General features: G+C 39.8%; 1 protein-coding gene across 1 annotated transcript in view; it reads left to right on the forward strand.

The window, feature by feature from the left end:
* Positions 1-13,135, forward strand: part of LOC135940187 (progestin and adipoQ receptor family member 4) — a 35,045-nt gene that overhangs the window by 17,535 nt on the left and 4,375 nt on the right. Inside the window, exons 2-4 of the mRNA XM_065484980.1 lie at positions 2,038-2,274; positions 12,729-12,832; positions 12,951-13,088. Of these exons, the coding sequence (XP_065341052.1) occupies positions 2,038-2,274; positions 12,729-12,832; positions 12,951-13,088 (479 nt within the window). The remainder of the gene's footprint in view (positions 1-2,037; positions 2,275-12,728; positions 12,833-12,950; positions 13,089-13,135) is intronic.

Genomic DNA, 13,135 nt, shown 5'->3' on the forward strand with positions numbered 1-13,135 from the left:
AGAGGCCCAGGGAGAGGGATGTAACACCTAACCATAAACCTAGAAAATTTGTATTCAATTACGACGAACCAAGATGATACACAATTTGACTAAAATAAGGGCAAACCCTTACAGTCGGGACCGTGTTTGGAGAAAACAAGATGAAATTAACTTGTAAAATTTACGTTTGGACGGAAACATCTTCTCAAACAAAGAAAACAAAATGTGTCACCATTTTTGCATATGTTATTGCCAAGTACTTTTTAAAATTCTATCCCCTTAAATATGCAGGATTTTTTACGATGCCTTTGGAAGCCTTACTTTTGATCTAAAATACGAAAAAGTTGTTGGGTGAAAAATAAGAATATTTTGGACACCAGTTTTATGGTTTTACACTTGGGATTTGATCAAAGTTATAGTTATTATTATCTGGAAAAACTGCCTTTCAAGAAAGCGACAAACTGTGAGCCCCAGAATTAGGCAATCCTTGGGAAATTTCCAGGCGGGACGTAGTTAACTTGCACAAAATTAAATCAAAATCCGAAGGACTCTTGCCAAAATCATTTTCAGGTCATGCATTAGGTAATGAGGCGCTTTAAAAAAACTTTCCATTTATTAAATAAAAATTTTACAAGATAAGAATAAAAAAATGAAATGAACGATGGGAAAGCATTTTGCAATCTCCCTCTCATCGAGTGTATATTGCCCTTAATTAATGAAGACTTCATCGTGCGCTAGCTAACTCGGCCTCCTGCTGATGAGCATGGGCACGCGTAATGAAAATTAGCGATTTCAACTGGAAGGCCGCAGGCAATCGGACAAAGCAGCAGCTGAGATTGAATCCAATTAGCTGCATGGATGGGAAATGCGACACTCGGCAGGTCACGCCCAGTTTGGTTGGCCTGCTTCCACCAAAGTCGCGCGCGCGTCTCCGCTCCACAATCTGCTGCTGGAAATGCGCCGAGCCCGCCGCAGTGAAAGTCCCTGCCAAGTCGGGGATTAGATGCAATCAGCCGCAGTATTTGCGCGCACAGCACACAAAAACACAAATAAGTACAACCTGCGCGCATATCTCTACTCTCTGTTCTGCCAGGGGCGGAGAGAGAGAGAAAGAGGGATGCGGTTCAAAAACCCTAAGTGCGCGCTCTCTCACAATAATGCTTGAGCCGCACACGTTCCCTGGTCTTTCTCACGACCGCTTGTGCGTGTACATTTTTCCACTTGATGAAAAAAGTCGACCGTGCCTCGCATAGTCCTCACCTACGTGCCCGGTGATAAAATGATAGTTTTCCTGCCGCTCTGTGGAATGCAAGCGCGTCCAAGTGCCTTGGCGAAATGAAAAAGTAAATTGAAACTCTAAATGATAGAGCACGTAGAGCGCGGCAAGACAAGCAAGCCGTAAGGTTAAAACAAAGGAAGCAGCTTTATTGCATCATCAGGCATGATGCACGATAAATTGCCTCGATGTACTTCAAATATGTATATTGAGCAGCATATATAATCTGGCTTGAATTCTTTCCTAGGGCAATGAGATTTACTGCAGATTTAAATATTTTTATAGTTGACAAAAATTTCCTCAGTAGATTGATTTTGAAACTGAGGTACATAGCAAAATTCAGAGTGAGCAGCTCTCTATTATTTAAAAACTTTTATTTGAAGGTAATCAGGTTTAAGGATATTTATTTCTTCTCTTATTTTCATTTCAAAGAGTGGAATAGTTCACGCATATATACGGAAGATAGGAAATAATTTGAAATCAATGTCATTGGTTTAAAACAAATTTACATTACAAACAAAACATTAGAAATTAATAACGCAAGCTGTAAGTGGACAAGTTATTTTTTTAGTAATCCTGCGCTTCTTAAAGAACAATAAATCATTATGTCCAAAAGATATTTTAAAAATTATATTCATAAGTTTTAAGAAATTGTATTAATTTCTAATAAGTTTAATCAGACATTAATTTTTAAGGTTTTATGGCTTTTTTATTTTCAAATTAATTATTCAAAAAGTTGCTCTATAGTATATAAATAACGCGCAAGGAATGCCGTGTTTCAGGTGTGCCGATAGTGTACATTCTGGCGACAGTTCCTGGTCTCCTACCGTGGAAAAACCACCCTGAATACGACCTGATCGGCCACGTGCTGCCCTGGTGCCACCTGGTGGGCAGCGTGGCGCCTTGGGTCGGCTCCTTCTTCTACCACCTCTTCATGAACTGCGAGCTGGGCGGCGAGCGGCTTTACCATCGCCTCCTGCAGATGGACATGCTCGGCATCTGGATGAGCCAGAGCATAGGTTAGTCCTTCCAGAACAAACATATCAAATTCCACGCGAGTTTCCGTGTCCGCGCGATGACCCCCTGCGGGCCGAACTGTATTATAGGGTCGGGCATGCACTCGATCGCTCGGAAAATTCGCAGCTGCTGCTCTGGTTACGGGGCTGTGTGAGTGAGATGCGAGTGAGGGTAATGCGACCACTTGGAAACTTGGAAGTTAGCTCTGCCGATCAATTGAAAGAGATCGCGCACAGTTTGAAACTAGGTCCGAACGGCGGCATTTTTGCGGTCGCTCCACTAAAGCGCGAGTCTCTTGGGACGCCGAAACGAGCACAATGGCGATTGGGGCAGAATGAAATCTCTCTCTCTCTCTCTCTCTCTCTCTCTCTCTCTCTCTCTCTCTCTTCATTGTGGTCTAAAAAAGGGTTTCTTTTTTACTACATTCATTGACAACAATGCATCACGTTATAAAAGGACAGGATTCTAGGTAATTTATTAGTTGAACTAATTAAGGGTTGTGAAATGTGCCCAAATATTCTTGAGGTAGGAACAGGGCAATCCATGTTCATTTTGCTCAATTTAGTGAAAGTGTTTTATCTATTTTCACCATTTTTTATATTTTTTCCCATATAAAAGATAGATTTCACTCTTTATGAAATAGCTAAGTAAGAAAGGATAAATTTTTGACTGAGTTTAATTGTTGGAAGAGGAACTTTTGATAAGGAAGAGGTGCGAGTTGCGAGCTGTCAAGATGTCATCGCCTGTTTCTCTTTCAATTTATGCTCAGATGAGTGCAGTCGGACGTTTTCTATGATCGCGCTGATTCAGTTTTCTCTGCAGCTAATGCTGAGGTAGGAATGGGAATATATTTATAAATATTTTTATAACTATCATGTAAATTAAAACGGGTTAAATTTCAAACTGCAGTGAAAACTTTACCCTAGACGTCTAGACGACGTTTTTCTGATTCCCTTAAGTGTTATTTAGAAAAAACCCTTCATTAAATAAAAGAAGCAATTGTGTTAAAGGTGCTTAATTGGTTAGAACAAATGGGGCTTTCAGTGATTAAAGAAAGTCTTCCTTCGTTTCCTCTGCAGATTTTGTCGGTTCGTGTTTCCCTTACAAATGAAACCACACGTTCGAAACAAAGCATCGCCAGCCAAAGCTGCGAAGAAAATAACATCTTTTAATTGGCAAGCGAGGCAATTCCACGATTGATCTTGACTTTTTCGAGCACTTCAAGGCCAATTGAAAAGGCAGAATGAACTTCTCAGCGCGTACAATCCTCTTTTTCATCTCACATCCAACAGCGCAATGAGGTCCTCTTTCAAAAGCCGTGTTCTCTTCTGTCTGTGCATCCGAAACGAAGACCCGAAAACACTTTCCACCCGGCGCAGAGAGAAAAATTTGCATCAACACCAATACAAGCTTTGCTCGAACCGAGAATAATCAGAAATTATGGGTTGATTCTTTTCTTCAATTTTGATATAAACGTTAGAAGAAGATAAGAGGGATAAAACCTTTCTCCTGAGAGCTTTTTTTTCATTGAACATGGCTGCCTATATATAGGGGCTCGAGCCAAGCTGTGTGATATAGCGTGCACGCGTGTATGGAATAGTGCGTTCGCCGGGACGGGAATGTCTCAGGACTCCCGGAATCTCCCGGGAATTCCCGGCGCCAGGACCCAAATTTTTAGGCGGGAGCCACGGTCGGGACGGGAGCGGGAAAGTTTTGCCGGGAGCGGGAATTCCCGGGAACCTAGTCAAAATTCACATTCACAACTCGCTTTTAATTTTCCTAGAATGATTAAAAAATTGCTAGGAATGTTTTGTATATTAGATATTTTTCACGGTTTGATAACTTTATGAACTGTCCTAATTTCAATTTGCGGAGTTCAAGCTGTAATATTTCATTTTTGTCATTCACTACAACTAAAAATGTTACAGAATACAGAATTTTCTTTCATTGATGATTCACGCCACTTAAAATAGTCGGGAGAAAAGTTCTTGATCTAAATAAAATGCAGTTTTTTAGGTTTAGTTTTACTAATTTCTGCATCTACAGAAAATTGAATTTTATTTAAAACTTAGTATTTAACGTTGACCAGTAAAAATTGCCTCCGTGGATTTTTTATCAAAGAAAAGTATAATTTATAACTTCAACACGGAAAAATAAAAGATCATAGTAAGTTTGTATTTGTAAATATGCGAGCTAAGAATTAAAAATTATCAACGCACATTGCTGGTGTCTACTTTCGATTTTAAAATTTTTGGCGGGAAATCGGGAGCGGGAAGGATCGGGAAATAAGAGTCGGGAGCGGGAATTCCCGGGAAAAATATTTGGTAAGGGCACCAGGAAATTCCGGTAACAGAGGAAACATTTTTTCGGGACCGGGACTCCCAGGGAGAAAAATTTGCTCCCGAAGAACGCACTAGTATGGAACAAATTTTGGCTGGCCTGTAAAGGTGAATAGAACCTGAGCATGGTATTGAGCAGTTGAGTGCCTCTGCAGCAGGTACACTGTTTAGAACTGCAGGAGAGAGTTCACACGCAGCAAGGTATGAAGTTGAGCTGATTAGAACTGCGGGAGATACCGCACACTGCACTCCATGACCTTGACCTGTGAACTCGGGGACAAGCTATATAAATATGACAAATTCAAAGTACTCGTCGAGTTGAGTTGAACGGGTTTTGGTTTGAGTGATCACCTGGAGCAACGTCAAAACACGATTTTTTTTCAAAAATCACTGCAAATCTGAGGGAGTGGGGGTACGTGCCACTTTTGAGCCTCAAGACATGGGCCTTGTTGCCATCAAAATTTTAAGTAAGTCTGTCGACCCTATTTCAAGTTGTTACCGAGTTTTCGCTGTCAATAAATGAAAAATAATTTTGTAAATATTGTGGTTTGATACAATTTTTAAGATTTACTCTTCTCCAAATGACTTGCTCTGCTTTGCGGGTCCAATTAGCAGCGTTCCAATGACCTATTTCAACGAGCGCTCGAGGTCACCTCGAGTGCATTCTAAAGAAGCAGTATGCCGAGCCGATTTTAATTATTCATTGTGACCGAGGCTGTGTTTGTTGGTGGATATTTTGCATATCACACAATACACTGCGCGCGCGGACGGGGGGTTTGATGTTCCAGCCACCGCTGCTGCCAGCAGCTTTTATGTGCGCAAAATCAACAAGCGGGCAGCAGAAAGCAGGGCTGCATGCACATTTCGCTAGTGTATAAATAAATTTGCTTTCGGCCGCTCCCGAAACGTGAAATCTGCACGCGCCTTTGACATTTGCCAAGCAGCAGCAGAATGAGATTTGCTTGCTTTTTCGCGTAACTGGTTAAATGTGTTGCGTTGGAATAACATTTTTTTGTACGCGTAGACAATCACGCAGCTGCCCTCGGCGCTCGGCAATCGGCAACTAGATAGGGAGATGCGTTCGGCGCGCGTGGGATGGCGGATATTGCCCAGTTTCTCTCGACGCCCAAATAGAAGCTGTTTCGGCACCGCCGCCAGCCACTATCGAGTTTGCACGTGGCGCTTTTGTCTTCGAAAGTTGAACGGAAATGGCCCATAGTGCGAACCAGTGTCAACCAATAAAGGCGAATAATACCTAGAATATTATTGTTTCAACATTGGGCTTCTTTGTCGGAGCAAAGCCCTGAAGATTTGATCCAGGAAGCGAAGTTTGGTGCCGTTAACGCTGCTGTATCGATTTCTGCTGCACATAATGGAGTCATTTATTTGCTTTTACAGCCCTTTCCACCGCTTCACACCTAAATGGCTGTTTCATATTGAAATTATTCTCTCAATATTTTAATCCCTTTTAAATGATCAAATGGCGAGTAGAAGGAGATATTGTATTAATTCCGCACAGTGCATGTAAAATTTTATTGCTTTTTGAGGTCTTTAGTGTGGCTGCTGTGGCAATTTTGTTGATTTTCTCTCTGTGTATTTCCCCAATTACATGCAAACCACAGCAGCTTATTAGATTATTTATTAACAGAATCAAAGAAGTAATTGTTTTTTATTCAACGTTTTCCTCCAAAGTTATTTGTTACCAGGAATCTTAATTTTTGCAGCCCACTCTTGATATTCTGCAAATCCATAAGTTGGGGTGTACACATTGCACAACTTTAAAATTCTAATTTTTCTATTAATTGAAAAAATTATGACCTCAAGTATGTTTCCTTTCATGTAAATTGCGGATCAACAGAGAGCAACAATTTTTCCATAGCCAAAATAAATCAGCAAAACATTAACAATTTAAAATTTAGGGATAAAAATTAGTCATTTCATTATTTTTAGAAAAATGTCTCATACATATATAAATTTTTTGTTTGAATCCACTTCTCGTTCTTGCCTACGTCTGATGGCACAGACGATAGCACACATGCATGTGTTTTAAATTGAATTTTAGTTTTTTTTTTTGCCGATTAGCAGCGTAGTTTTAGTTTCAAAATTAAGTTTATTATGGGCTGACAGGGCAACTCTGCCCCTAATCAGCACACATCCATAAAGTAATGATACAATTATGTAGGAACAACATTTGGAAGGAAGTAATGATTAATGGTAGCTTGAGAATATTGCTTCTTCAATTGTCTTCTTAAACGCATTCATCATACACAAATTTGGTGAAAGACTATTCCACTGACGATAGCACTGCACTTGGAAGCACTGTTCAGGCACAGTAACATTTACACGCGGAGCCAGAAGCCTCAATCGATGAGCTCTGGACCTGCCTATAAAGTCAACATCGCGCATGGGGGTAACATAACATTTTAAATATTCAGGGCAATTATTGTTTTGTGTTTAGTTATTAGTTTTACCCCATAAATCCCCACATCCAAAAGAAGAAACAAAAATATCATCTTTTAAGCCCTGATATACATTTGCAAATGAGACCAAGAGTCGCTGCTGATATATGAATAACTCCCAAATAAATATCTTGCGCATTACAGCAAAACTTTTTAAATATTCAGGGTGGTTATATGCAACATTTTTAGTTTTGATCTTAACATGCAACTTTCACTGAACCTCTTTAGAAATTTATGAAATTATAAGAATTTTTCGCTATTTTTAAAGATCGTGCATGCATTTAAAATAAATATATTTATTTTTTATATCTTTAATAAAAAAAGGTTAAAAGTTTTGTCCAGTACATTTTTAATTTTATTCGTAGTCACGTTTCTCTTTTAGGGGTGATACATAAAGCAATTTCCTCGACCCAGCCAGAATAACAATTTGATCAATGCTTCAAATGCTCTCAAAATATAATCTTATTATTGATTAGCTGCTTTGTAGCGGCGAATATCAAGGCTGTGAGCCAGAACGACGAAGTTATTGTTCCGCTCGGCTGCCGTTCATCGTGTGGATGCTTCATTTCGGTGCAATGCAATCAGGCCTCATAGTCCATCACACCCTGGGGGTGGTGGAAGTGGAAGGCAGGGCGACTGCAGAGAAATGCGAAAATTTAATGGCCACTGGTGTGCTTGATTCACCAGCGGCCCATCTATCTATCCTTGATACATTCTGGGCGACAAAGAGGGCACAAAGGCCGCCTCCGCAGCCGGCAGGCGGAATAACTTGATGCCGCGTGGACGGACGGAAGAGAGAGAGAGAGAGAGAGAGAGAGAGAGAGAGAGAGAGAATGCCATCTCTTTAGTCGCGCAAAGAACAGTAAAAGTGGGCGTCGCGCGCGAAAATCCACGGCCGTTATACTTAAGCGCGCTGCACATATGCCTCCCTTGGTCGCACTCATTTCTCAGACTTCCCGACACTCATCCCTATCCTAAATCTCCCTTAATTGCCTTTTTCTTGTCTGGGGTGCAATATTTAGGACTCTCGAGAACTCTCATTTCTAGTCCGGGTCTCATCGTCAAAGTTCTCCGTCATTTAGCTGATTCAAATACAAATGAGATGTCCAATTTTTATTTATTAACAGAAAATGGGTGAAAGTGAATTTAAAATTGAATTAAACAATTCCTAATAACGATTTTCCCTTAATTAGGGTTCGCTTTGAGGCTCTGAAACTTTTACAAAACTTAATTAATGAACAAAACAACTTTAAATATTCCTAGATCTACCCTTTTCGTGATGATTAAAATTATCTTACATTTTTTTATATTTTCAAACAAATTAAATACATTAAAAATATCCAGATTCGAAAAAAATGAGTTTTTTTAATCACACAAAATTTGAGCTTCGTTGTCCTTTAATCATAATCTACTAATGATTTTTCCTGCTAAAGTTTAAAACATAGGGACCTATCACGAAAGTCAAAATAGATGTTACTGAACGGAATTTTGCATCAAATTTCGAATTTAAACCGATTCCCAAGTTAAATACCATTAAGGAGTTTAATACTTTGGACCTCCACAGCTTTCTCACGCCGTTAAATTAAACAGTTTCTCTTTGTGATCCTACTTGAATCGTTGATAGTGCTCGAATTTAATTAATGCGCCATAAAGTAAAACGTAGAAAGAGTTTCCTTGTAATTAATAAAGTTTTAATCAACAGATCCACACAATTATTTTGTTTCTTTTACTTCATATTTATGCTGACTATTCATGTCCCTTGAAACTGTGAACTGTGTGCTTTCATTAAAAATGCAGAGAGGAAACTTTTATAATTCCATACTATGTAATATGAAAAGCGTTATGACGGTAATTTGATATTTAAAAAGATGAGGATTATGTAATATTGTTATTCAACTCGGTAAACTGGATAAAAGCGCTATCTCACCTGGTTCAGCCGACATTTGCACCCCTGACATCTTTTTAGTTAATAACTATGCAATGTGCGCGCAAGCAGCGAGCAGGAGCGTTAAGTTGTAGGTAGGTCGGTCGGTTCTTTCGCTGCAAGGCTACAAAGCGTGTTGGGACAGATCCAAAAGTTTGCACCCGTTTGTGCCTTTAATTAGAGATAATACTCCCTCCTGAGGCAAATGTAATTAAGATTAATGCTTTCTAACAGCGAGGTATGCCAAGTCTGCGCGAGGCACGCGAAATAGATTGCTTTTGTCGCCGCAGCAAAAATGGATATTAAACATTCTTACCTCGGAATGTTCTTATCTAATATATGAGAGGCAGAATTTCTGATTCAAATTGTTTATTTTTATCAAAATTAATTAAGACACCGTTTCATTATGTTGAAGTCACACTCGCAAATAGCAAAATATGGAACAAAATAAACCATTCAGGGAAACAAAATGAAGCGCTGTTTTGAACTAAACTTCCATTTTTTCCACTTAACTGAATAGAAAGATATGTCCACGTTCAACTGAGGAATTTGCTCAATATTGTCTCACCATTCTTTTAAAATCATCATTCCTCAAAATTCCCACGCAAAACAGGAAAAGTTAGAGTTCAACAAACATTTTATTTATTCAAAATTTGCATTTCTTGATTTTTTATCCCGTGTTTCCTTTTTCGCTCCAATAATCAAGCGAAGGAAAACATCCAGTCTGCCTTTTTTCATTATTTATTTCATTGTCAGTGTCAGGTGACTCCAGCAGGCTTTAATCCAGGAAAAACGAGAACAAATTGCGCTTTAGTCCATATAAACTACGTCAGAGTGAGAGTCAATGCGTCAACATGTCCCCTTGACATACATGTCACCGGGGAAAACAAATTAAAATGCTGTCGGTTAGCTCATTCTGAATTGTAATGTTGTCACGAAGTGTGCGCAAAAAGAATTAGAACGGTGTAATACGGGGAAAAAGTTTTTGCGCGTGTCACGGCAGCGCAGAGAAGGCACTCATTTCGATATATTAGCTGGCCAGTCGGACGCGTGCATAAAAAGTCCAGTCGGCTTACGCAAAGCAAACACACAGTTCATTCTCTCGCACGTGTGATTTGCGGGTGAAAAGGCGGCGGCGGTGGAACGAAAACGAACTGACGGCATTTGTGTGTCCGCGAAAACTGTCATTCCAGAATATGACGCACCATGCACACTTCTCGCATTTCGGTTTTTGTTTCACCACAGGCGGCACACGGGGTTAAAGGTTATTCTCAGGCTTTCATTGCCGTCAAAACCTGCTCTGCGATTTACCACTGACGTTTTAACAAAGGCCTCTCCCGTTGTAAGCACCACTTTTTTTAGACAAGTCAGTTGTTTGATAAGAGTGAAATGTTTTGCCTGGCACGTGTGGGTGAAAATATGCCCACGCAGTTAATAATTATCCACTCCTATCTCAATTGTATATAAGAGGCAAAAACATATTCTAGTGAACAATGTCATGTGCTATACTGGAAATAAAAAAGAGAAGTTTTAATAATTAAATAAATGTAAGCAAAAAATGTTGTGTTTAGTTTAAACATTTTTAATTTTTCTTGGACCATTATATTTGCAGGGGTAAAATTCATTTTCATTAAAATGCGTCAAATTTTCTACCCTAGATCCCATCTAATAATATTTATAATACAAAATCTCTTTCCATTATACTGAAGTTTTGCTTCGATAATTTTTTTAAATGCGTGCTAGGTCGTCCTCTATTTTGCCTGTAGTAGCAGGGCATTTTAATTTTTCAGTATCAATTGATTCCAAATTAGGTAAGGCATCATCGAAAAATAAACACGATGTACCGAAAATCGGTGGAAACGTAAAACCGTAAAGTTTTTGGATAACTAAGATAAAAGCGCCACAAGATAAGAACGGCCAGTGACCAATCAGTCGAGGTTCTGTGATTGACTCAAAGCCAGATCGAGACTGCAGAGCCACAGTAACAGCCAGCCAGCAAAAGCCTTGTAGCTTACAATTAATTGCACTGGCTGTCGCAGTGGCTCTGCCGGTGTTTCTATCTCATAGTTAGGCTAGGGCTATGTCAATAAAGCCAATCAGAAGACTGCTCCTTTCTCTGATTGGTTCTGGCGTTCTTTTTGAAACTTTTAAATTTAGACCAGAAACCGGTACAGAATAAGATTTTACTCCGAATCTCGAATTTTCGACATTTGGATGCCTAATTTAATCCGACCTTCGAGTATCAATTAGCACTGCAAAAAGTGCTATTCTCGGAATCATGACGGCTTTACCCATAAATAAGAGAGTATGACGCATGACTACTACCGCAGAAGCTTTCTTTAAATATATAATAGTATAGTTTATGCATAATTTGCAGCTTTTACATTTCTAACTTTAAGGTAATCAGATTTTGCGAAAAATGCGGTCATTCGTTAGTTTTGATATGGTGTGTGGGAAGTACAATTCATTAAAAGTCTTGCGGTCGATGGACGCAAACATGATTACGAAGTTTGCGTTCGCAGAACTTTTTATTGACGTCATCGTGCAAACAAAATTGTTGCTTCGCCCAATACAGCTAAAAGGGAGACACGCGATCCTCCGCTTCCCTTTGAACAGTTTTGCGTCACTGTCATGCTAAATCAGTGTATCGGAATTAACCTGACATTTTGAAACTGTGCATCTGCAATATAAATCTACGTCGGCATTGAAAGCCAATCCTCTTTATCGTGTTACCCACAACTGGCAACACATCGATCGATCGCTTCGCAGCTGCAGAACGTAGGGAAAATCAAATTGGAAAATTCTACTTGAACAACGCTGATGCTGCATTTTTCTATTCTTGGGGGTGAAAATTTTTATATTAATCATCGCCAAACTTTTTCGGGAGATACATTTGAAGAGAATATTATCTAGCATGTTCCATTAATATCCCTAAAAAACTTGACATAAAAAACTTGGAATGGAGAGAAGGAAAGATTTGATACTATGGTGATGTCAATAAAAGGCAAGAAATTTGATGGATGGAGAGATAAGTAGGCTTTGCTGCACATCGGGAAAGAACAGGAAATCACTTCCACATTTTCAAATCTATCCAGTATCAGAAATCAGGCGTACAAAAGTTCGTATTGGTGGCTTCACATAGAGTTAAAGTATTTTTATAACAGTTCCAGAAATGTTAAAATCTGTAAAATGCAATAGGCAAGTCAAAGTTGATACAAATACAGCCATCCATCTCAAAGTTTTTTTAAACGTCAAAAAGCGGAAGGCATGTCATGTGAGCACATGTCTGTTTGTGAAAAAGGCTGACTTCCATTTCTGGCCAACCATTGCAGGGGTGACATAAAACTCGGGATCTATCTGGGACATTTTAAAAAGCTACTCCTGAATACATTTTCATACATTCTGTGCGAGAGAGAGAGAGAGAATTTAGTGCGAAGTTTATCCACAAAGCTCAAGTCAGCTAGTTTGTGAAACAGCCTGGATTTCATGAATTTTAGACAATCCAAAAATCGAGACCTGTTTAAAAAATTATTTTTCAACCCTTTTTTAAGTTTTATTTGGACATTATATTTCCTGAATTAAATGTACTCTCTTAAATTGTCTCCACCCGCGCTACATGTCATTTTTTAACGCACGCGGACAGCTCGTCATCGATTAGCTGGTGCTTCCGTAAGAACACACGCGACCAGACGGTGGATCTGCTTTTAACGACATGAACGCAATTTGTGTTTCAGGTGCAATGCCAATGGTGATCGCCACTGTTCACTGCATGCCGTTACTGCTCAAGTACCCGCTCTTTGCCTTTTACGTGGTGCTATCAATCTGGGGCCTCTACAAGGTACGTATCGCACGCACATCTATCTCTCGGGACGGACATGCCTGCATCCGCTACCGCTGCTTTTTATTGCTGCTAGCCGGTGGTAATTGCGCCTCTTTATCCTGTGCACTTTTCGCAGGCCCTCACCGCCTGGTCGCCCTGGGAGAGACGACTCTGCTTCGCGCTGCCCTTCCTTATGAGGGTCTTTTTCTGTGGCCTCCGCTCTCTGGGTCTCGCTGGCGGCAACCCGGACGCGCTGCTCCACGTCATCCTTCAGGTCAGCACAGAGCACATTTTTTACTCTGATGGTTATTTTTTAAGATA

Source organism: Cloeon dipterum, chromosome 1 (genome assembly GCF_949628265.1).
Source record: "Cloeon dipterum chromosome 1, ieCloDipt1.1, whole genome shotgun sequence".
Lineage (NCBI taxonomy): Eukaryota > Metazoa > Arthropoda > Insecta > Ephemeroptera > Baetidae > Cloeon > Cloeon dipterum.